Consider the following 24,828-nt stretch of genomic DNA (forward strand, 5'->3'; position numbering starts at 1 on the left):
ATAAGCCTTTAAATATTCATCATGATGCACAAGACGAGCACGGGAAGAGCTAACTGGATCACTGAGTCCATCTTTATGCTCCAGTCTGGTGAAGCTGTAGGTCTGTGATCTGTGTCCGTCCTCTGGTCAGTGACTCTGCAGCAGCTCATCTCATGTTTTCTGTCTTATTGTCATGTTATAGAAATAAAACACGAGTTCTGAGGGATCCTGAACTAAGGCTTTACCTCACGTGTCAAATGATCAACATTCTCATTTTGGCCTTTCCTAATCTCTTCTCACACAAAGGTCGCCTCTGTTTAAACGAGAGATTTTCATCTTATTATGAGATTAGTCTCTTGAGTAACAGGCAGAGGGAGGCAAACAGGTTAACGCCACGTTTCAGCGCAAAAAATGACATTACTTAACCAGAGATCACAGAGTGCTTTTATTTCGACATGAACACGCCACACAGCTACAGTCACGCTTTAAACTGCTTCAGATCAAAGATGGTGCCTCACTTCATCACCAACATTTTAGCTGCCAAAAGGAAATGCAAAATATATGAGCAAAATCCAAATAAATACATGATTAAATGATGTAGATTAGGATCATTGACTGTAAGAGTTACTTTCATTATGTTCGTTAATGCAAAGTAAATCACATTTTCCCCCCTGATGCATTTTACAAATGGACTGAACCACCAACTCTGATATTAACTACCAGCAGGTTCGACTACCTGAGCAACGACAGACTTAAATATCTGCGAAAAACTCTGAATTTCATCATAGTCAGGCAGCAGGGAAATACAGATTTAGTCTCAGTCTCTTCTGTCTCTTCACATGATCCCAGACTGACTCCACGATGCTGAGATCAGGACTCTGTGGGGGGCCACACCATCTGCAGATAGTTCTCTATGACTCTGACTGTGTGTTTGGGCTCACTCTTGTGTGATGGATACGAATCTAAAATATCTAAAGTGCCTAAAACTTTTGCACATTTCTGTACGTCTATATCTAAAGTGATCAGAAATTTCAGTTTTTATATGAATGTTTATAGTAGAATTAAGAAACACGACAACTTGACTCTAGTCAATTAAATTTGAATTAATTAACTACATTTAGAGAATGAGGAGCACTTGTCACTTTAAGGAGCACTAGAGGTCACTTTGGGTCAGTTTCTTCCTCCATTTCTTCCCTCATTCACTGTAATGTTGAACCTCTCTCTCTCCTCTCTCACTCCCCTCTCAGCAGCTGTTAATCTGCTGTGTTTGGCTCTTGGTTGGACTGGAATGTGTCGGGGTGTTTGGGCCAAACTGTCCCGACACGTTACAGCACCAGCAGATCACTGAGCGAGGTTACCTGACAGGGAACGAGGATCCGGACTCCTCTGGATCTTTTTTTTTTTTTTTTTTGTCCCACTTCACCTGTTTGACTCGACTGAGCAGCCGCGATGAATCACAGTAAAGTTGAATTTGAGCCTTTTGAATATTCCTACTATGAATATTCAGACTGGTACTCCAACAACGCAGAGCCGACCAAACCACCCAAAGAGTGAGTATGAAACCCAGATCGTTTCAGATTGATCAGAGCAGGAGGTTTGACTGGTTATCTGTAAAAACATCTGATTCCTATTTTCACTGTTGCACATATTTAGTACTGAGTCTTTGTATGTGCAGGATAGGTTTTAGTTTGACTTGTTATTGTGATTCATTCGCACAGTTTCAGAGGTGAAAGCAAATCTGGAAATTTTAATTGAATCGTCCAACCCTGAAATAATTTTGAAACCTGGACTCTATTGAATAATAATAAATAAATAAATAAATAAAGAATGACAGTCAATTCAAAACAGAAAATTATGGACAGATATTTGCAAGAGGGCGTCTCTCTAAGATTCTCATTTCTTTTGTTTCTCACACATTTGCAGCTTGGTTGCTCTGAATGTGACTGACTTCAGCTTTATTTATTGTCTCTTTGTTTTTGTCACAGAGTTATTTTACCATGTTACCCAACAGCAGATGACAGACTCTTCAACGTATGCATGCTGTCAATATCTGTAAGTATACTCAAGTCAAAGTTAAAAAAAAAAAGCGACTGTACGTCTGAAATGTAAAGGCAGATTTTCTTTTGAGTGTTCACCTAGACATGAGATCTGTCTCCCAAAGAAAATGACGGCATAAGTTGTTTCTGCAAATGTCCCAAAACATCATATGTTCACATTCAAGGAGGAGGGTCAGGTGACTGTGCTTTAACCCAAAGCACGATCTAAACCTAATCAATACTTCACCGTAGCTCTGTCACGTCACAAAACATGTTTCTCTTATTCAGCAAAGGCACAGACAAAATGAGACGGTCGGGCCTACGGAGGATTTCCGCGTCGCTCCTGATGCCAAGAAAACTTGACAACATGTAAACTTTTATTTACAAAAACTTGAGGTTTTAAGTCTCTTGGTATTTTAACAGCTATATTTTTAGCTGTTGAACTGATCTGGAACCCAATGAATCTTGGGATAGGTTGGGCCACGAAGGATCCACATGTTGGAGCCTTCGAAGTGGGAAAGGCTTAATTGTGCCACAGTGGTGCAATCGTTCCCCAAATCCAGCCTCTGAAAGACGCAGCTCCTGAATTGGGACACAGATAATTCGAGGACAAACACTGTATTTGTGTTGTGTAATTTTGAGGAGGAATATCCATGAGCTGTGAGCTGTTCAACCAAAGAGTGATGTTCCCATTTCATTCAGTGGGTAAAACACTTGACTAATTCACAAGAAAAAAAAGCAAAGATTTGAGAAAAGTAGAGAAAACAAACAATCGTCTCGTCCGTTTACGTCATTGTTACACAGCATTTTGAAGCATCAGGACATATGGTCCCAACAGAATGACATAATCAAGGCTAAAGGGGTTGTATTAGCATGTTAACAGAACATTGGCTAATTCGGTTAACTTACAGTATTTTAAGTTACATCTGCCATTTAGTGAGTCTGAATATTTAGTAACTAGTCTCCACATGGTAACCAGCCTGTGTTGTGCAACCAGTTTTATGCTTAAAACTGCAAACACTGCTAAACTCCAAACACTTGCGTTACAAACAGGCTGAAAGTTTGACCTTATGAACAGCTGATGCAACCGGCTGCAGGTTTCCTGATTGTAAATATCTATTAATTTACATAAAGCTGTATAAAGGCATTTACAAAACATTGTCCTCCTTCTAAATGCAACATTAGTGGAAAACAGTGAGTGTAGAAGTTTGTGCATCTTCCATCAAATCCTTTGGGGCTTTCTCTATGAACCATCAGCTGTGTTCGCTTCAGACTGATGTCAGATTTAACGATGTTTACCCTCGTTTCGCCTTCACCCAATTACAAGTGAGGGCCACTTTAACTCGGTCAAGAGACCCCCTCGTACTGTACACAGAGGGGACACGGGCCATTTTCCTTGTTCAGGAGATAATAAACTGTGACAGCTGGGTCACTGCAGCTGAGCAGAAATAACAAGAGTCCGGTCTGAAAAATGCTCTTTATATGAGGCGCTCAGAAGTAAAACATCATGCAGACATTTAGTGGAGTGTGTTTTATTATTAACTTTAGATAAATATATAAGTTTTATTCATTTAATGTTACTTCAATTTAGACTAATTAAACAAATATTTTTAGACCATTTCAGAACTTAGAAACATGAGTCGTTCTGACTTGAAATCTTTGGACTTGAAATGATGAGCAGAAATAAAAGGACTGCTGATGGTTCAGACGACTCATTAAATTAGGTTTTTACAGACAAACATTAGCGGACTTCCCAGCATGCACTGACTGAGACCCTTCCTTTTTGTGGTGGAATTGAATCATTGAAGAAAACAGATACGACGGAAGCAGAGGAAACAAAGTTAAGTTTGTTAAGAACTAAGTTCAGTCTGTATCCCTGTACACTTTAAACCTTAAGGTAACATGGAGCAGAATCACATGTTAAAGGTGGTAAAAAATGTAGCTTGTTAGCATCAGCTCCAGTGCTGTGTGTGTGTGTGTGTGTGTGTGTGTGTGTGAGGCGTTCAGGTGCAGTACTGAGTTGTAGGCCACCCGAGTTTTGAGAGGAAAACAGTGATGTGATTTAATTGAAGTCCTGATGTCCTGATGAACTTCATCTTCCCCTGTAGCTGGTGGTCATGTTGATCCTGGCAGCTCTCTCCAGGAAAAACAAATTCTGCCAAGGATTTGCAAGAGGATCCTCCAGCATCTTCAGGTCAATTCACAATACACCTAAGAGATAATTGGGGCTTCAGACGGCAGGTTTGTCTTACACGTTCCTGTTTTTATTTCACAGTCCGACCAACTTCCTGGACCAGACTCAGGAAAAGGGCCTGACCATGGCTGTGTTTGGACTGGTGTTCAGCAAGCTGGCTATGCTGGTGATCGCCCCGGACCCATTGCCTTTCTGCAGAGATACTCCAGCGGAAATTAAAGGTGGACATTTGTGTTTTTTTTAAGTTATTTTTTGGGGCATTTTTGCCTTTCTGTGGATACAGAAAGTGAGAGAGACAGGAAAGTCACAGGGTCACAGTCAAAGGGCCACAGGTCAGATTCAAACCAAGGCCGCTGGTTCGGATTAATCCTTTGTGGTACACGCTCTACCAGGTGAGCCACCAGGGCGCCCTAGGACATGCCTGTGTTTAATTAAAGACCTACATTGTGTGCAGTCTCAGAATATACAATCACACACAGTGATCTGTTTCTTTTATTTGCCCTGAAGCTTTTTAAACTCATTATATTAAGATAAGTAGTAACTGGAAGGAAGTAAAACTTTCCTCTAACCTTGTAAATTTAGAAAAGACTGAAGTGATTTAATGGATCAAAAACACTAGTCTCTATTTAAGGCAAGTGAGACAGAAACTAGTTTAGTAATGAACCGTCCTGATCGTTGTCTTCTGTTTTGTCAATAAATGACACACTCCTCTGTGTTATCCCTCGTTTGTCAGAGTACATGAAGATCATCGCCATCTTCTACTATCCAGTCCTGTATTATCCTCTGTTGGCCTGCGGCACTCTGCAGCGTAAAACAGGTTATGTGTTCGGGGCGCTCCTCTCCTTCAGTCACTTCGGGGTCCTGGTGTGGCAGAAGTTTGACTGTCCAAAGACTCCAGAGGCAAGATACCAGCAACATGCTTATATATGCATACGAAAAGGTTTTACTCCAATATTATAATATACTGTGGGTTCATTGGAGCCGTTTTCATGCTTCATGCTGCTGCTGGAAACGACACAAATGAACCAAAACAGAAGCTGTTTGAGCTGTAAAGCCAAAACAATGTGCTGAAAGAGGCCAAAATACTCTAAATGGGGAACTGCAGAGGAAAAGTTACAGTACTATCATTGCTAGATAAACCAGATAAGTTATTGTTCTCAATCTAAAAGAAATCTAAACTATATTAGCAGGATTAGTTTCTAGATCTGTGTTACTTTTATCCACTTTGTTCTAGACACTGTTTTACATGTGGCATTACAAAACTCAAAGACTAAGATATTGGGGCGTGAAAATTCATCTTAAGTCACACGAAAGAGGAAAAACTTGGTAAGTTAGCTTTAGCTAAGGCTAGCTGTGGAGTGCAGTCGGTCCTGTTCGGTTTCTTCAAAAATTACACATTTCTTTGGCATAATAATCTTTATAAAAGTAAAACAAATGTCAAAGGTGCAGCTTTAAGCTTCAGTAGAAAATACTGAAAACTGTTGACAGTGGATTAATCAGACTAATCAGAACGTGACATTAATTTCAGCTGAAACACATAAAAACCACATGAACAAAAACTGACACTTTAACATTTTTTCCTCTTCGCAGATCTATAAGTTCTACGCTCTGCTTGCGAGTCTGCCTCAGCTGGCCTGCCTGGCATATCTCTGTGTCCAGTTTATTTTGCTGTTTGTCAAAGGACCAAAGACTGATGAGGTGAGAAAAGACATCAACATGGACGTCAACGTACAGCCAGGACAAAACATAGTCAAACATTTTTTCTGCCTCATGATTTTTGTGTAAACTGTCTCTGGTGCAACTGAAGCAAGAAACATGAATTTCAACTATGTAAATCACAACCATGATTACTGTAAGCAGCTTGTTCAGAGCAGAGTGGGTTTAACTCAGCGTCCTTGTGCAGATTATGACAAGGGAGGTGATATTTCCTCCCCCCCTTTCAAATAAATGAGTTTGTTTCAACAGCAGATTTAATCTGTCTACAGTTTTGGTCAGTGATTTAGATTTAGAGCTCCCTGTGGTGAGAACAAACAAACAGGAAAACCAGAAATTTCAGTCATTAACCTTTTAAACTTGTATTTTTACTTTTTCTTATTCAAACTAATTATACAGCTCATCAAAAAGAGAATGACATATATCTTTTGAGGTAATCTTTTCAACCATGCTCAGTGCCCGAAACCCAGTTTTAATTTCAGGGAATGAGCAGTATCAAGACCCTTAATTATCCAGAATATAACAGGATCGTTTCTGTCTTCTTGAAATGATGCTGAACCTTCCTAAAGCCGCCTTCGGACAGGATTTATTTTGTCAAGTGGCAGTGGGGCAATTTAAATATTACATGGCCTGGTCAGTGGTTTTGATTCAGTGCGGTGTTGATGGGTCAGAAAACAGTTCACCTGTAATTAAGATCACAAAAGCAACAGAACCGACAGGAACAGACAGCTGAGGCACCAGGACTGAGAACAGAGTAACTGGACTGGTTTAAATACTGTGACTGATTGGGGAATGGGAAACAGGTGAGCAGGTGGGTGTGGGGCGTCAGGTGAATGGGGACGGAGGGAAAGCAGAGGTTACTGCAGGTCATGAGGGCGTGGTAGGGTCTGCAGCGAGAGGAGAGTTAGAAGATGTGAAAACAGGCAGGAATTAATTAAATGAAGATGAAAAAATCATGACTCTGGTCCAAATGGAGAGTCAAACGTTTTCCACTGGAAATTATCAAGAAATTGAAACACATGACCTTTGACCTTATCGTAATAACATCCTCTAGCTACTTCCTCATACAGTGACTCATTGTAAGTTTTTTTTTTGCTCACAGGACCTCGACAGCAGCTACTACAACGACTACGTGAAGTCACTTCTCAAGAAAAAGTCGTCCGCTGTCAGGTGATTGGAGCTAAAGCAATGATGCTTAGTTTCATGACACATCTAGGTCGTGGTATTATTTTACAGATCTTACAAAACGCAGGTGAACAGTGTCCCAGAACACCGTGATCGCGGACCAGTATGAACAAAACCAGGATCCCATCAGCTAAATGAAATGTGCTCGTTATTTTAGTAATCACTGACACCTGTGCTTTTCCCGCCCAAAAACCACAGGTGTGAGGTTTGAAGCGCTCTTTCATATATACCAGAACTTTCTTTCCTCCCACTACCTTTCAGAATAAATCCACTTTTTTTTTATCATAATCATCTTCATCATAAAATAAAAGCACATGTGAAAGTTACATATGAAACTTTGAAACAATTTCATATATTGACTCTCTAATCCCCTTAAACTGAAACTCCCCACATTGATGAAGATATGATGTTTTACTGAAGTTAAAATTCTCCAAAGATGCAGCTGGTAATTTAACAAAATGGACTTTAACTTTGTAGCATTGTTTATATTCTATTGTTTATATTATTTATATTATATGATTATACATTTACACATTACAAATTACGGTTTATTCATTTAGATTATCTCATTAAAATGATTTAGGGCAATAAAATGTATTAATTTTTCATCTTAATTACTGTCACCTGTCATTATATTTAAATTGAAAGGAAGAGCGTTTATATTGTATTTGACTCACATGATCTGTTCATGATTGTAGCTCGTCAGCTACAGACAAACCAACACTGGCAGAGAGAATACTGGAGGTGCCGAAGAGTTATATTTATATACCTGAAAAAGGTGAGTACCTTCTCTCTTGATTTTTTACAATGTAATGACACATTGACTGTAGCCAATCTTATAAGTTAAAGGTCTGAAGGGATGTGGTGAGACAATAACTCATTCTGTCTTTCAGTGTTTCGTTTCCCGCTCAAGCTGGCTGTGTCGGCGTTTGTTGCTTTAGTGGCGATATATCATGTAAGTCCTTCATCAGCCATCATCATCATCATCATCATCATCATGTTTTACCATCTGATAAAAATGTATTTACTGCTGTTTATGTTTGTGGAGCAGAAAACACACCATGTTGTAACTTCTCTTGGTTTCAGACGGCGTTGTTGTTGGTCGTGATGGTGGTCCCCATTCTCCATATTGTCCGCGCTGGTATTGATGAAAACATCGCCTTCCTGTTACTGGGCTTCGGGATCGTCCTATCAGACAACAGGATGGAGGTCGTCAAGATCGTGACCTTCTACACCTGGTTGTTGGAAGGTATGTGAGGAAACTTGTTTTTTTAGCATTTTAACAAAATCTGACACTGTACCTTTAAAAAAGAAAAAGAACAATAACTTCTTTTGTCTTGCTTTTGTTAGTGTGCTACCTGTGTGCGATGACCCTGTCTTGTTTGGTCAGTCTCGTTATGCTCATGAGGTCCATGGTTCTCCACAGGTATGTGCAATAACACTCCGTAGAGAGGTGTCTGGTTACAGTCGATTATCTTTTCTTGATGAGTCCTGATTTCTCCTCAGTAACTTTTAACGATGTGATAATTGAAATACTATTGATAGTAAATGTTCCTGCTTTATTCCTTTTTTTTTTTCTTAGTCAAATGGCTGAATTTATCCAACTACAAAGCTCAACTTCTAACTTTACTCTGCTACTACTACTTTTTTTCATGCCCATGTCCAAGTGGGAACTGGACGAGCGTCCCGATGTAACCCCACCCACATCTCTCTGTGCTGTGTGTTGTGTCTGTTAGATTCCCTCTTGCCTGACGTATCACTGATTTCACTTCTTGTAGGTCAAACCTGAAAGGCCTGTATAAGGGAGACATTTACAACATCTATAACAGCCAGAAGACCATCTCTCCATCTAAACCTGGTATCGTCTGCTGGATGGGATTGACAGGATACCAGGCTGCAATCGTCTGCTTCGGTAAAGCTGAAAATCATCATTGATTCTAACTTCATTTCAGGATAAAGCTTGTAATATTCTACAACAAATAAAGGAATATTTCCAACCGATCCAATGAAAAGAACAAAACTAACTAATTAAATTGATGCGAAAGAGAATCATATTTTATCCCTCTGTTCCATACAGCTCCACTGTTGTTCAGAGAAAGACTATTAAAAACACATCTACACTCAATAATCCGAAGTGAAGATTTGCAAACGTATTCAGACCCTTATTTCAGTGCTCTGTAGAAGCCTCTTTGAGTATAAACCTCTACAAGCTTTACACACCTGAATCTGGGCTCTTTGTCCCATTCTTAGCAAACAGGAAGCACTTGACCAGCAAAGGGTCTGAATACTTTTATAATGAAAGATTTCAGTTCATTATTTTTTATTAAAGTTCTAAAAAGTTGAGATCGGTTTTATTCATTTAAAATTAATTCTACAGCACAGTGAAGTCTGCAAAAAGCCAGTGTGTTTGTGAGACGTTTTGAAAAAATGACATATTGGGGAACCAATGAGCTTTGAGTTGAGTTTGTTGATTTTGGTCGCTTCGTGGGATTTTTTTACAGTAAGAAAACATATAAAATAATGCTTCTCTTATCCTTTAATTAATATTTGGATTGATGAATGAAATGGCAGAATTTAGTTTTCAGATTTTTAATAAACTGCTTCGATAAAAAACAAAGAAAGAAAATATATTCAGACATGTGTTTTGACTTTATGGTTAATAACGGCCTGTTTCTGTGCTGTGCTGCAGGAATGGCCATCCAGACTGTTGTGTTTTTCATCTGCTTCTTGTTCCTGGTGTTTCTGATCATTATCCCTATTTTTCACGGCCGTAACATCATCGTGTTTGAAATCGCAGGAAAGGCATGGTGAGTCGGCAACGTCGCATGTAGCTCTTATTCTTTTTAATTAATGATCGGAACAGAGATAACTTCTTCTTCCCTCACTGTGGTTTGTGACGTCTCAGGCCTGCCTGGGTCACACTGACACTGGCGACAGTGCTTCAGCATGTGACTGCCAAGTTTGCTTTCATCAAGAAGGAAGCTGGAACAAGAGACTTGAACCACAGGTATGAGAAGCCGGCAATATTATAATAGAATATAGTAACAGAATATAATTAGAATATAATATAATCAATTAAATAGAAATTAATCGTGTAAAGTTGTGCTCGAGTTACCTGTGAAAGGTATTTGTTGTAACTGTTGTATATTGTGCTAATTTATTTTAAAAGAAGCTAATAGATAGAGTATATGTTTCTCCATCTGATACTGAACTGCTTTATTCTCAGTGCTGTAAGTTTTGTGACATTTACAAATGGGAAAAGATCAATTTCAGTAGAATATTAGAGAAATCACTCTGTCATTGAGATATTACAATGATTTGATTGTTAATTATGTCAGAGCTGTAATTGGGGGCATGGGGTAGTTTGATTTTACAATTAAAGGACTGTTGTGTATTTTGTAGGCTGATTCCAGTATTTCTATACTCTAATATATTGAATTTAAATTACTTTTAAACCAAGAAATAAATACGTAAATGCCAGTATTTTTATACTCTAATATATTTAATTTAAATTACTTTTAAGCCAAGAAATAAAAGTATAAATTCCAGTATTTTTATACTTTAATATGTTTAATTTAGACAACAACTTTACATAACAACCGATCCTGTGTTTTGTGAATTGCGCTCCCGGCAGTTTGAAACACCATTTAGTCCTTTTTATTGGGAAATACAAATGTACAGAAATTATTATTGAATAGTTACTCCGTCAATTTAGTATTGCAATTCAATAAAGTTCTCACTTCCCATCATGCAACTTGAAATATGTCTTTAGACTCTGCTGTAGCCAGCTGTATTTCTTGTATCAGGCTGATTGATACCGACAACGACAAGTGAACTGGTCTTCATGTGTAAAATGCTAAGGTAATTTTTCTGACACATTCTATGGTGATTTCCAGAGAGAGTCTCTTCCTCCTGACCTACCTGCTCTTCCTCATCAACACGTTGGTGGGAGTGATAGTGGCAATATGGAGAATGGTGATAACAGCTTTGTACAACATCATCCACCTGGGTCGTATCGACGTCAGTCTGCTGCACCGCACCGCAGAGTCCTATGACCCAGGTACAACAGTGTGGCTTTATTAAATTACTTTAAGCACATGATGCAGTTCTGTGGCAGATACGCATCAGCTCTCAGGCTGCGGCAACCAGACGATGTTTATTAGTTGGATAAATGAATCGTTGGTTTTGGTTTCTTCAGGCGATTTGTTGACAATGAAAAGATAAAACAGCATTAACCGATAAATATGAAGTTGGAGTTGTGTGGTCAAAGAAAGCATGCACGCACAGAATTGAAGATATTATCCGGATGTGTTCTCAGTCTGACTTTACGCTCTGTGACCTCTGACCCCATCCAGCCTACCGATACTACACCCACTTCTTGAAGGTGGAGGTGAGCCAGTCACATCCGGTGGTGAAGGCTTTCTGTGGGCTGCTGCTGGACATGATGATCGAGGGCGGCAGAGCTGGACAGAAAATACGAGACGCAGAGGAAGGTATAGATCCCGACTGCATACACACACACACACACACACACACACACACACACACACACACACACACACACATATGTTGGTTAGCATGTTGTCATCCATTCACTTAGCATCCAAACATTTAGCAGGATCTCTAGACCCACCACCCCCAGAACAAGACCAGAACTGAAATTATTGATCTAATAACAAATAACAGATTCACCTTGTTTCAATCTTCCACATTTATTCATATTTATGAAACATGAACATCGCAGTGATTGGAGTAACCAGATTTGCAGTACATTCATCGACCCTCAGCCTTTCAGTCCGGTGTCTCCCTCTGCCCTGACAGCCTGCTCCTCCTCCATGCTTTCAGGGATCCAGGAGAACCGGCCGAGCAAGGCGACCAGCAGTCGGAGGATTCGCTCTCGCTGGCAGCTGCTCTACACGCTGGTCAACAACCCGTCCCTGCTGGGCTCCAGGAAGCACTTCCAGACGCTGCAGACCTCGGAGAGCATCCTGAACGGCACCCCCAAAATCAGCTCCAAGAAAGGCAGCAAGAAGGAGGCCACCGAGCCTGAGCAGTCCACGGAGACCGCAACAAACCAAGATAAAACTGACTGAGCTCCCTGATCTAGACCGTAGAGCTGGTGGTTTACTCCAAACAAAGTCGTATTACATGAGAGACAAAACAGTTCACAGGAAAAGTAGAAACCAATCACATTCAACACTATATTTTGGGTGATGAATGAGTCCATTTGATTATCTTTTGTTATTATTATTACTATTATTATATTATTATATTGCCAATACTGAATGATTCTTAAGATTCCTGCTTTTGCAATGGCAACAATGGTATGTCCAAGGTTCAGGACAGGTTATGGTTAACTACAGCTGAGATATGATTATAGTTAGGCAACATGGCTCGGTGATCCATATGAAAACACAGAGCTGTCATTTAGTTTTTGTGTGTGAACACGTCCGGTGTGATCTTGTTTGGAGTATACTACTGCTGTCCTGCCAGATTTTTGCTCGGCCCAGCTGGTGGCACTAGAATAACCTAAATCATCAGCCAGGGTTTATCCAGAGTCTGTGATGTAGGTCAAGTCAGGCACATGGTGACAAACTCAAAGCCAGCAGAACATTTGTTGTTGTCCAAAGCACAGTTTTTTAAAGCTGGAAATTTGCTCCTGATGTGATTTATTCACCTTCACATAAGTGGTTGAATGTCTTGTGGACTTGTGGGATTTCTACAGACTGGTTCTGGCTTTAGAGTTTGTCTCCACCTGTTACTGACGTACTAAGATGCCTCTCAGCCCCAGTAGCAATGGTTTCACATGTGGAAAAAAAAGCTTTGAAACTTAAAATAAAAAGTATCACTCACCAGGAAGCTGGTGGCATTTAATAAAATATAACTATATATCTTCCCATCAGCTCCAACATGAATCAGGTCTCAGCTACTGATTAAAATTAACTGTAATTGTGTCACGCTTGTGCAATAGTCTAGAGGCCTTTTAGTAATTCCACACTGACATTGCACAGACTGACAGAGCTGATCAATGTCAGCATCAGAACTGGAGCAGAGGATCGATTAGAGCTCGGACATGAGTCTATTATTGCCCCAGGTTAATGCAGAAATGTCAGCACATGCTGGTTCTCTGTATGTTCTCTCTTCTCCTCGCTGAGAGGATTTCGTAAGATCACGGATGGTAGAATTTTATCAACTTGTGTGACGTGATAACATGAAAAAACACAAGAACTTTATTCTTACTCCAGAATAACCTTTGGTTGCTAGGCTACGGATTTAAATGTAATATAACCACCATATTTATATTATACCATATTATAACAAATATAAATGTTATTGCACATTATAACATGAATATGGCAGATGAGAGTTTTCTGTTACATGATGCCTTTTATTTCCTATATGCTGTTTTAATGGATTTACAAATAAAGTTTTCTTAACATGTGACAAGTGACTGCTGGAGAAAAATAAAAGGCTCCAATAGAAAGTATGTTGTTAAATTGGTTTCTTTTCATTTATATTGCTTTTTAAAACTATGAGATTGTTTTACAAAATCTCTTTAAATATCAAGTAATTGATTTAGTTTCATTTTGCTGATGTATTTAATTGTTTATACCTTTTAATTACAAAGTAACGATCATTTCATCTATTTATTATTGTTCCTTTTTAATTAAGTCTTTAACTAATCCTTCTCTTACTTGAGGTTTTATTTGAGCTGTTTATCATCAATCTATTCATGATGTATCAAGGCTTTTATGAAGCCATTATTTTATTATTCAAACAAATCAAATAAATAATAATTAATACATTTACTACCTAAAAGGCTCTATTTGTGGATAAAACATCAAATCACACAAAACTGTTTCATGAAACAAATTTTATATGAATGTTTTATGCTTTTAAAAAAAACATTAGTTACTGACACATTGAATTTAAGTATTTTAAATATATGTCTTACAGGACGTGGTCTTGTGGTAACTTTGACATTTGGTTTATTCTGGTCTCTTGTAATCCCATGTGGGATGTCCTCCATGTTTTGCACCACATGGAAATATAAACTAACTAACTAACTAGCCGGCTAACTAGCTAACTAAGATGTAGTTGTTTGTATGCTGGTCCTGTTGAGACAAAAAGATAAACAGTTATCAGGGTTGTTTTGTCCAAACTTTATTGAGGCACGTAGGATCAGGAGAGTCGGTGAGGAGATTTAAACACTTTGGTAAAAACATACTATTTCATTTATTACAGGGGTGTAAAACAGAAAAGTACAGCAGCAAACACTGACCCAAACAACAGGCAGCATGCAGATCTTCTAACACAGTAGCTACTCTGGGAAAAAACAGCAGGATGGACACATGACCCAGATACAACTGAGCAATCACTTCACGTACACACTCATTATTAGTGCTTTTACAGTTGTACACTGAAGTAGACTTGGTGGATAATACTGAACTTGTCCACATGTTAACATCGTGACAGAGAGCTATAACAGGTTATCTTCATAGGAAATGTTCACAGTATTACTGGACAAAGAGCTCACAGCTGCAGGACACAACAGTTTTCTCTTTGAAACGACACAGATTTTATAAACATTTAAACTCTCTTCTGAGAAGATTGAGTGTCTGTATTTTTTAAGCTACTTCACTCCTACAGTGATACGACAGCACACATTTACTGTGAGTAGTTTAAAGCAGAATATTGGTATATTTTAGGTACAGTTAGTACATTTACTACTGCTTACATCTAGTTTACATTATTGTTCATCATTTCATATGTGACACAAGCTTTGTTATTTGTTGTAACGTACATGTCTTTTTGTTGTCAAACGTGGTCTGATAATAACCACAGGACGGCAGAAATAAGGTCAGTTCGTTGTGTGGTCATCTCTTGTTTTCTTACACAGGTTGAACAAAGACGCTCTGAACAAACAGACATGGAGGCAATAAAAAAATATATAACCATAAAGTTAGTAAGAATATTTCTTCACAGAGATTTTCATTTCTTCTTGTTGGTATCTGTGCTGAGAAAAACAATTAACTTGGGCATATAATAACACTTAATTAGAGACTTAATTAAATTAAAAAAGAAAAAAGAAAATTAAAGCCCCTACACATCCAAACTGTAGTCCACCCACACAGATGATTTAACTTCCATTGCCAAACTTCCTATTATCTTTACTGCATCTATTATGGTGGAACAATTAACAAAGTTATAACTTTTGTTAGTTCATAGAGTTTGGTATCTGTAGAAGATGTATTTCCCAGGATACATCACTCAACTTCAACCTGATAAGTGGTCTAATCAGCCAGTGTAATTGAAAACACATGTGGACAACAGAGCCTCTGAGGACTCATTACTGTTGTTTCAGAGTTGACTTTATGGACTCTCCTCAATGTGCAAGAACATTTTGGCAATCTGTGGTTCTTGTGGACAAACTCTCAGATTGATGATGGAGGTTTCGCAAAAAGAATGTATGTTTAATGTAATATTACCTCTACTTATAAGGTTATATATGTTTCAGTTTTATTTGCTGTTTTTATATATTTATAGTTAGTGGGATATATCTAAAATATTTTAATAGATTTTACTGAAATTTGGTCCAAAAAAACATCTTTAGTTCCAGGATTTGTTTACAGTATTTCTTAATGTAGAGAGATAAGGCCTTTTTTGAACATTTTGGCCGGACTTACATGTTTGCTACACATCTGGTATCCAATGATTGTCTATCACTATGTGTATTTTGGTGCAGGTCTGGATCCAGATTTAAAAAATAAAACCTGAGGAGGATTGAGCAGCTGTGGTGAAGGTGCAGAGTTTCTATGTGCTTTCTAGTAAGCCAACCAAATGACCAAAGCTGGTAGTGCGATAGGTGTTTCCCCACATATCATATGTTTTAATAACTGCAGAGACATTGCTGCTTTTTCTACTTTGATGTCTGATTTTGATTTTTTTTGTCATTTTCTGGTGTTGTTTGTGGAAACTGTTTTCCAGAAGTGTACATAAATGAATGACAGAAAATTGCCTTAGAAGGATGAAAACAAGCCCAGACTTTCCCAGCTACAACAGAGTCTGTGTAATAAGATTAACACAGCCCACACCAGGTCTTGTTCAGCCTTTGCTAAAAGACTTTTGTCTGGAAAACCTCCCCTGACAGTTGATAGAGGCTGGCAGCTGCATCCAGCCAGAGTGTTTCAGCTTTGGGTGTGGTTTGAAGCCAATAAATATATTTTGAGTCTTGAAATCACTGAAGAACAAAGCAGTATTTCTAGGCTCTAGTCATGGGCACGGGGGTGGGGAGCCCCCACCAAATGCTGTGTATAATTTTCTTGATAATTTTCAGTTGAGACCCATTTGGACGAGAGTCACGATTTCATTCATTCCTGCCTGTTTTCCCCTCTTCTAACGCTCCTCTGATTGCAGGCCCTACCGTGCCGTCAAGACCTGCCTTTACCTCCGTTTTCCCTCCGTCCCCAGTCACCTGACTTCCCACACCCACCTGCTCACCGGTTTACCATTCCCCAATCAGTCGCAGTATTTAAACCAGCCCAGTACCTTGCTGTTCATCTGTAGCTGTTTGTCTTTTCCCTGCGTTATCTTTGCTTCACCCGTCTGTTCCTGTTTGTCTGCTCGTTCTGTTGCTTTTATGATCTTAATTACAGGTGAACTGAGTCCTGCCTGTTTACTTACTCATTAACATGGGCCCAGCTTTGGGCATGGGCATGGGCACGGGGGGTGTGGTGGGCAATGCCCCACCAAATGCTCCGACTGACGCACCAAATCGTCCCGCTTCATCCCAGAATTTAAAAAATAACTGAATAGTAGGGCTATTCAGCATTTTCCAATTATTATTTTTTAACCAACAACTGATTTAAAAAATGCGGTACTTTAGCTGCGTCGGTCTTTGATCCGTAGTCGGCACTCTGAGGTCTAGGGAAATGTCCCGCCCACTGCACCATCTGATTGGTTACACGTCACGACTAATAGCCTATCACGCTGAAGGCTGTTGTGTACACAGACGGTCACAGATTAGAAAAAGCTCCAGTTAGCTAGCTGAGCCGTGTGTCGAAGGTAAGACAGCACACATCACTGAAGATGTAATAAACATCACAGTCTTCTACACTGAATTTACAACAACACCACACTCTGATGAACACGTTCATCTGTTGATTCAAGAAACACCGAGCGCGCGCGCGAGAGAAGCTAGTGCTAACTGCTAAGCTAAACTAACAGCTGAATTAATGTGCTAAAAGGAGCAGAGATCTGTGAGTGCTGGAGCAGAACTAGTGTAAGTTTAAATGTACAGTGGGTAGTAAGTCACTGTGATGAAGAAAACAACGTTAACTGCGTTGAGACAGAGCAGCAATAAACTCTGCCAGTAACAGAAAGTTCAGACTGGAGATGAGACACTACACTGACATCAGCATGTCAGCACGTCAATGGTCACTAACTACTGTTACTGAAAAGATATTTTACTACAGTAGAAAAGCATGTTATGGTGATAATAATGATATATGATAAGTCTATTAAATTAAATAGCATCTTTAGGATGCCAGGTGTATCGGTTTCCATATGAGGACCACACCAAAATCAACCAATTAATTCCAAATTAAATACATTATGGGTTTATGTATTATTAGATTATTTTACTTTAGTTTTAGGTAACATAAAACAATGCATGTTAAAAGATTACAGTCCTAAATAACACTCAGAGTAGCCTAGTAATGAGTCTTGAAGTCTGGCAGTTAGAAACCAGTCAACATCTCTTAATGCCCCACCCAATCAGAGCAGTTTAGAACCGGGCGTGCTAGGCAGCTTTCATAAAGGCTAAAGGGAACCTAAACCACTGACACAAATTTAAAACAAAATAAACCTGTTTTACCTTGTAACTGAATGCAAATTATGTTACGTCAGAAACATTCAGCATTTACTGATTTGGATATTTGTAGTTGCTTATAATATTCACTGCCTCGGCTCCTAAAGGCAGCCTATCACTGTACTCGGATCCTACCTCACAGTCGTCTAAATTCCCCCTGCACTGAGACAAAGTAAATGACTCAGTCACCAAACTTTCTTCTGTATCCGCCTCCTTCTCTCCATCTCCGTCTCTGCTCTCCGTCTCCCCCTCCTCCTCGTCCAGCTGACTGACATTAATCTTTCTCTGAGAGTCGGTGTGAGATGCATGGATGTTAAAGTTGGCGGTGAGGTTCCTCTCCATGTGGTACTGGTCTTTGGCCTTCAGGATCAGCTTGTACGTCTTGCTGCGATATTTGTACACCAGGTGGAAGCATGTCGCGCCGAGCAGAGGCACAGTAGACACTGTCAGGAGGCAGATGCTGACCGAGATGATGATCAGCAGGTTTGGCACCCTCCTCCTGGTGGTGAACAGCACCTGGACCTCGCAGTCCTCCCCTTTGTAGGTCAGACACAGGGAGTAGTTGGTGCCAGGGCGTAAACCGCTGAACAGATACGTGTTGACGCCTTCCTTGATTCTCGACCACTGCACGGCCGAGTGTTTGCGATCAGCAGTGACGCACAGATACAAGCCACTGGAGTGGACTCCTTCAGAGACGTCTGAAGGGGCGCGGTCCTCTTCGCTGTCACTGAGGAGGCTTCCAGATGTGGCAGTAGTGGCGTCCCGATTGGCGCTCTTCTCTCTAGGTATGAGTAGAGGGTTGAGTCGAACTGTTGCCTCCGTTTCTGACACCCCTAACGCAATGACACCAAAGTCAAATGTGTACTGCTTTATATCATCCAGGCTCCCGTTAAAGACATGGCTAGATATGTATCTTGTATTTGCTGTCAGGCCACATTTACTAGCACGTGACGGATATCTTGTTTCCTCCTCATAAGACTCCGAATTAATCTCTGCAGTGGGCGGGACAGTTGGTACAACATTCATGTTCAAGTCTTTTCTCCTCACATCAGGAAGACGCACAGAATCAAAAATAGATATTTTGTCTGTTGGTCGTCGTGTAGATGATTGTGTTTCAGTGTAAGTGGGTGTTGTGGTCATTTGGGTTTGGGGTGTTGGTTTGGGTGAGGCCACCACCTTCACAGATACCGAATCATCAGCTCTACCAAACTCATTCGTGGCCGAGCAGCTGTAGTTGCCGCTGTCTTCTTTCCTAAGCTGTGAAATGATAAGAGTTCCATTATTAAAGACTTTGACAGGGTGTAGGGACAGTGAGGAGTCCGCATTTGATTCTGCCGAGTCATCCTCGGTGAACGACAACACCAGCTCTTGCCTCCGGCTTTTGCTCCGAATATTCCACATGACCAGTGGCTTCGGGTTTCCTTTGAAATCACAGGTCAGGATCAATGTGTTGGCCTCATAGAGGGTTGTGTTATGAATATTTGGTTCAGTCCATATTGTGACATTTGGGCTTGTGCACCTTGACTCAGGTAATTTTCCGATCACTTCCCCTTTAAGTTTATCCGGACTTGCACAAATAATCAAATCCTGCTCCGCGACTGACATGGTGTTGAAAAGTGAAATCCAGGCTCTGAGCCAGTTGAGGGAACAGGTGCACGCAAAGGGATTGCTATAAATCTGCAAATGGGACAAAGACACCAAACCGTCAAACGTCCCTTCAGCAATAGTTACAAATTTGTTACTGTTGAGTCGCAGGGACCTCAGCTCTTTGAGGTTGGAGAAGGCGTTCCTCGGGAGGTGGGTCATCTCGTTGTTGTTCATCTTCAACAGATGCAGGGCTGTGAGGTTCTGCAGATCCTCCCAAGGAAAGTCTACGATTTTATTGTGGCTGATGTCAAAGTTACGCAGATGAACCAAAGGCGTGAGGGCCCCTTGTTCAATGGAGACGATCTCATTGTGGGCCATCCACAGCGATGTCACCTGGGTGACATTGTCAAAACTCCCCAATGGTATCAAACTGATCTTGTTAGCGGAGAGACTCACAGTTGTAACATTAGAAGGAAAACCATCTGGGACTTCAGCTATGTCTTTGTAGGAGCATTCAGCAAAGTGGCGGCCATATTTATCTGAGCAGGTGCAGAGCTCAGGGCAGCCGAGTCCGGTGGTGAAGACCGTGGCAATCCACAAAGTGAAGCAGAGGGTGTCTGCGGCTGCCATTTTCTGCTCCTGTAAAACAGTGTCACAGTCCATCTATCAATCAGTAAATGAAACTCTATTTACCTGCTCTTACAGCAGTTTTTATTTTAATTGTGAATGTTTGCTGTAACATGTTTACACTGTTAGCGAAGAAAGCACTGTAAAATGTAACTTGTAAGTATCCATGTAGCATTTGTTAAATAAAAGTCAGATATGTAGGACGTATATTTCTTGAAATTTTAACCTAAAACCTTTTTCAGTGTTTTGAAATATTAACTCCATAAGTGCTTAATAAAACATACCGTATTTGTAACTGTTGACTGTTAACACTATTTATGAGTCAAGCTGATGGTGCAGAGCATTTATAATTGATGGTGATGGATTGTTGGTATAAATTTTATGTAAATCATTCAGTGTTGTGTGTGATACCAACTAACAACTTACTGCAAAATACACAGGCTAATACACAGGCCGGACTTTTATTTTGAAAAATGTTTAATGTCTTTTTTTAAACTGATTGATTAGGGGCGATTTAGAGTGTCCAATTCACCTGAACATATGGGATTTGGCATCGGAGGAAACCCACACTGCCATGGGAAGGAACATGAAGAGTCAAAATGAGGAAGTGGCAGATTCTTTTCCAGACCGATGCCTCTTTTTTTCTCTCTCTAGGGAGCTTCTCCTCAGAGACTTCAGGCTCTGGCATCAGTAAATGTGTTAGGGACTCCTTCTGCTCCTTCAGCTCTCGAGGTTGTTCGAGGGCAGTTCCTGCAGTTTTGCTTTCAGGCCCTCCAATTCCTGATGGAGGGCATCCTGCTCACTCCTCAGCCCCTGGATCAACTCCTGATCCTCTTTCACCCACTCAGCATAAGACTGATTCTCAGCCTTGAGTTACTGCTGATGGATGTATTTTTCTTGCTGTAACTTCTCACTCAGCTTCTTCTGGATCTCGGTGATAAGATAATCTGCCTGTTTTGACAGAGACTTGATCTGAGTAGTCTGTGTTTTCCAGCCTGGCGGAGAACTCACTGACCTTCTCTTCCTGACAGGTAATGTGTTGCTTTCTCAAGGTTCAACACCCTAAACTTATTTGAAACACAATTTACATTAGGTCAGTTCTAGTTAGTCTGCACTGACCTCCAATTTGTTTCTGAATTGATACTAAAGTTCTCCTACTTATATAAAGCTCCAAGTGACCTGGGGCTTGATGACAAACTGTCTTTCATTTTATGCTCCATCGCACGCTCTTAGATTGTCCTCTACCAGTCTTCTATATCTATCTTCCCTCTAAGATACGTGAATATGCCTTTCATCAAACATGCCTCCAATTTTGAATCACACCAGCCACGAGACATTAGGGAGGAAAATTCAGTTGTCTATTTCAAAGAAATTAAAATATATATATTTGTGTAACCCACACATATTTCTAATTCTTTTGTCCTGCTGTCACATTTGAAAGCACTTCTTGCTGCATGAATTTTACCATATAAATCTGTATTATTATTATTATCACATCTCAAAGCTAGGAAACATGAAACCAAGACCTAATTTGCACATACAAACTCTTGAACCATTTTGTCCATCTGATCATTTCTCTGCAGGATAAGATGGTTCTATATTTAGAGAGGAATAGGAGCCATTTGCAACCTGAAAGTTGCTCCTGATTTTCCATGTTGTAATTTTGCTGTTTTGGTGCACACTGCACACATGACTTGACTCCCACCTGGTCATTCTGATATTGAGAAATTAACATCTGTCCTTTTTTTTTTAACTAGCAAATTGATTCTCTTTCTCTGCCTGGTATTAGTGATGATTCAGCTATACTGTGAGTTACCATATATTTACCCAGAGGGCTCTGTGGCGTCTGGGAAAATGCTGCAACAAGAAAATGCACAGCTCATCCTCGTTTTTTGCGTTTAAGATTGTTATTTAAGAGACATTACTCTGTGTTTAATTCATAGCAGAGACAGTAAAGGCCTGTGTTGTGTTTTTGTTAGAAGACGCCTCCGGTGTTAAACTACGCAGCAGCCTCCGGAGCTCTGTCCTTGGTGCTGAAAGGCAGCCGCACGTCTGCTGGGTTTGTTTACAGCGGGGCGATCTGCTGCAGCTGCTGCTGCTGCTGCTGCTGCTGCTGCTGCTGCTGCTGCTGCAAACCGGCGGATTCACTCCCAGCTATGACACCCGCATCATAACTGCCAGTGTAATCCGACACAAGACCAAAAGTTCCTCTCTGCAAAAACACCTCGACGCAGGGTCGCGCATGAAACATTGATGCGCGGGGGAGGGAAGAGGATCCTTCACCTCACCGCGTTAGTAGCCAATAGACCAGGATGAGAAGCTTCTTACCTGCGGGTTTTATTTTATATCAGTAAAGGAATCCGGATGCGTCCGTCGGTGTTTCCAATCGCAGCAGCCCGGGCTACATGCTGGTATGAAGTTTGAGGTCGAAGTCCGTCCGTCTGTCTGTCTGTCTTTCTGTCTGTCTGCTTCTACATGATGAAAACGCGTGTGTTTGCGTGGGTGCGTGGGTTTCTCCTGCCTGTGAATATATGTCATACTGAGTTATCCCACCCTCCCTTCACCTTTTCCCCTCCTCCCCCTCCCCTCAGCTCTGGACAGAACACCATCGACAAAAAGCTAAATTTAAAGGGGAAACGACCTTCAACATGACCGTCACTGTTTCCACCAGTGGACTGTATAGGCCTATGGGAGGGCTAATTGCTATTAAAACTAACTACTAATATAACCAGACCTACTGCTAATAACAGCAAAAGTAAAAGGTCAAAGGTAAGTAAGAGGTAAGAAGTCACAGATTAATAAATAAAAACTTTAAGAATAAATACATATATTAAAAATACTAACCCCAGATAAAAACTACAGTTACCGCCTTGTGGTTGTCTGTCACTCAGACTATTTTCACTTCACATCCCTGTTTAGAGTCATATAAAATATTAACCATTTGTGTGAAATGTTGTCCTAATTGCTGTGTGTCTTAAGTGATGGCTAAAAAGTGTTTTCTGAGGTCACAGAGACCTTGACCTTTGGTAGACTACACCTACCACCTGATCATGAGTTAACAAGTGGTGTTCTGTATTCTGTGAATGTAAATTTCAGATATAGTAGGCTATATTGCCACTACCAAATTTTGCTTTTTTATCATATGTAATTATGAGATAGTGAGCCATAATTATGAGATGAGGCCGCCATTATTTATTTAGTAATTCATTCGTGAATATGCAGTGAATGCAATGTGATTCCCTGCCATAACACAACAAACCCTGCAGGTGCTGCTAAACTGCTAAAGCGCAAAAAAAATAAAAGCATTGACTATATCAGTTAGTGCAGTTTTTTATGCTGGAACACTATTAGTAGCAAAGGCAAAGGTTGCAGTGGGATTATTTGATAAAACATCTAGTTGGAAAATAATTGAGATAATGAAGGACCCATTTTAAGGCGCTCACTCATACACTCGTCTGATATTATGCTTTAGGTGTGTCTATTCCCAAACATATTTTGAATTATTGTACACTAAAGTAATTATAATTGAAATTAAACAAAAACATGTATATATTCACTAAACATACAGTACAGGTGTAGGATAGACACAGATATAGAAATACAGTCAGATAACCCTGTCTTCTGTATTTAACTCCAAGTTCTCACCCACATCACATCCTTTGTCCTACAGAATCTTTTTGGAGCCTGATCAATCCAGCATTTATTGCATATAAGCAAAATGTCTGATCATGTGACCAGGGGGTTATAAAGAGAGAGAATTCCTCTTGGGCTTGATGTTTTTAGATGTTGATACAGCAGAATGAAGGACACTGAAGTCGTATTTATTACACTTAGCACTCAGCATCTGAATATAAATTTAACAGGTTTTTTAAATGGTATGTAAACCTGTGCAAAGTGCACTGTAAATCCACAGAAGTTTAGTGGGAGTTAGTTTGTTAGTTTGAGGGAGAAATTTGAAAGATGTGGTCACTGAATGCATTTCAATCATCAACGGTTTAGTCCATAACGACTGCTGTTGTGCTGCGTGAGGAGATTTGAAAAAGAGAACTCGGTACTGATGTGTGTTCTGTTGCTGTTGCTGATGTGTTGTCATGTTGTTGTGTCCACACCCTGTAGTTGGACCGACATTCAACATTATCTGCAAACTGAAAAAACGCAGAAACAAGCTCATCACAGTGTGAAAGCTCTGCAGGGCAACGCAAGGAGCAGTGGAAACAAAACAAAGACATTTTGATGTATGAGGAATGTGTGTGTGTGTGTGTGTGTGTGTGTGTGTGTGTGTGTCAGTAGTTGATGAGATAAGGGAGCGCCAGGTGCAGAGAACAGAGGGCGGAATGAATCCTCTGAAGAAATTTTGCTTCATTTAGTTCACATATAATTTCCTGTTCATCCTCCTGCCTGCAATCTTTCACTTCTTTTCTTTTTCTATCTATTGTGGGCTTTGCTGTGTTATTTTACTATTTCAAAATGTATTAGTTTAGAAGACCAAACTAGTTCCCAGGGTGTAATAAGTTTGAGCTTTCGATCCTGCATTGTTAACCAGAGTTGCTCAGATCCCAGATCTTTGCATTTCATGTACAAATGACAGTCCAGCGGTTCAATAAGCTGATAAACCACAAAACTTAAGTGTGAGATTA

The 24,828-nt window shown here is 40.1% G+C and overlaps 1 protein-coding gene and 1 pseudogene across 2 annotated transcripts; one reads left to right on the top strand and one right to left on the bottom strand.

Annotated features, from left to right (window-relative positions):
* The first annotated feature begins 1,251 nt into the window (after window positions 1-1,251).
* Window positions 1,252-13,683, top strand: LOC111655044 (receptor for retinol uptake stra6-like). The gene is made up of 17 exons (XM_023406288.2): window positions 1,252-1,529; window positions 1,965-2,031; window positions 4,124-4,209; window positions 4,291-4,430; window positions 4,943-5,109; window positions 5,800-5,907; window positions 7,025-7,092; window positions 7,806-7,885; window positions 8,001-8,062; window positions 8,194-8,356; window positions 8,458-8,533; window positions 8,886-9,019; window positions 9,797-9,914; window positions 10,013-10,114; window positions 11,004-11,167; window positions 11,463-11,600; window positions 11,953-13,683. Exons 1-17 carry the CDS (start codon window positions 1,429-1,431, stop codon window positions 12,198-12,200), a joined length of 2,022 nt encoding a protein of 673 aa, XP_023262056.1. The 5' UTR covers window positions 1,252-1,428; the 3' UTR covers window positions 12,201-13,683.
* Window positions 13,684-14,252: 569 nt separating this feature from the next.
* LOC111655049 (immunoglobulin superfamily containing leucine-rich repeat protein 2 pseudogene) lies at window positions 14,253-22,684 on the bottom strand (annotated as a pseudogene). Its single transcript, XR_015437247.1, has 2 exons — window positions 22,520-22,684; window positions 14,253-20,203 (listed from the first exon to the last, which is right to left on the bottom strand). The product of XR_015437247.1 is annotated as an immunoglobulin superfamily containing leucine-rich repeat protein 2 pseudogene (transcript).
* Window positions 22,685-24,828: the final 2,144 nt, after the last annotated feature.

Source organism: Seriola lalandi, unplaced genomic scaffold, assembly GCF_002814215.2.
Source record: "Seriola lalandi dorsalis isolate HSWRI2012SDOR001 ecotype SW California unplaced genomic scaffold, Sedor1 jcf7180002054299, whole genome shotgun sequence".
NCBI lineage: Eukaryota > Metazoa > Chordata > Actinopteri > Carangiformes > Carangidae > Seriola > Seriola lalandi.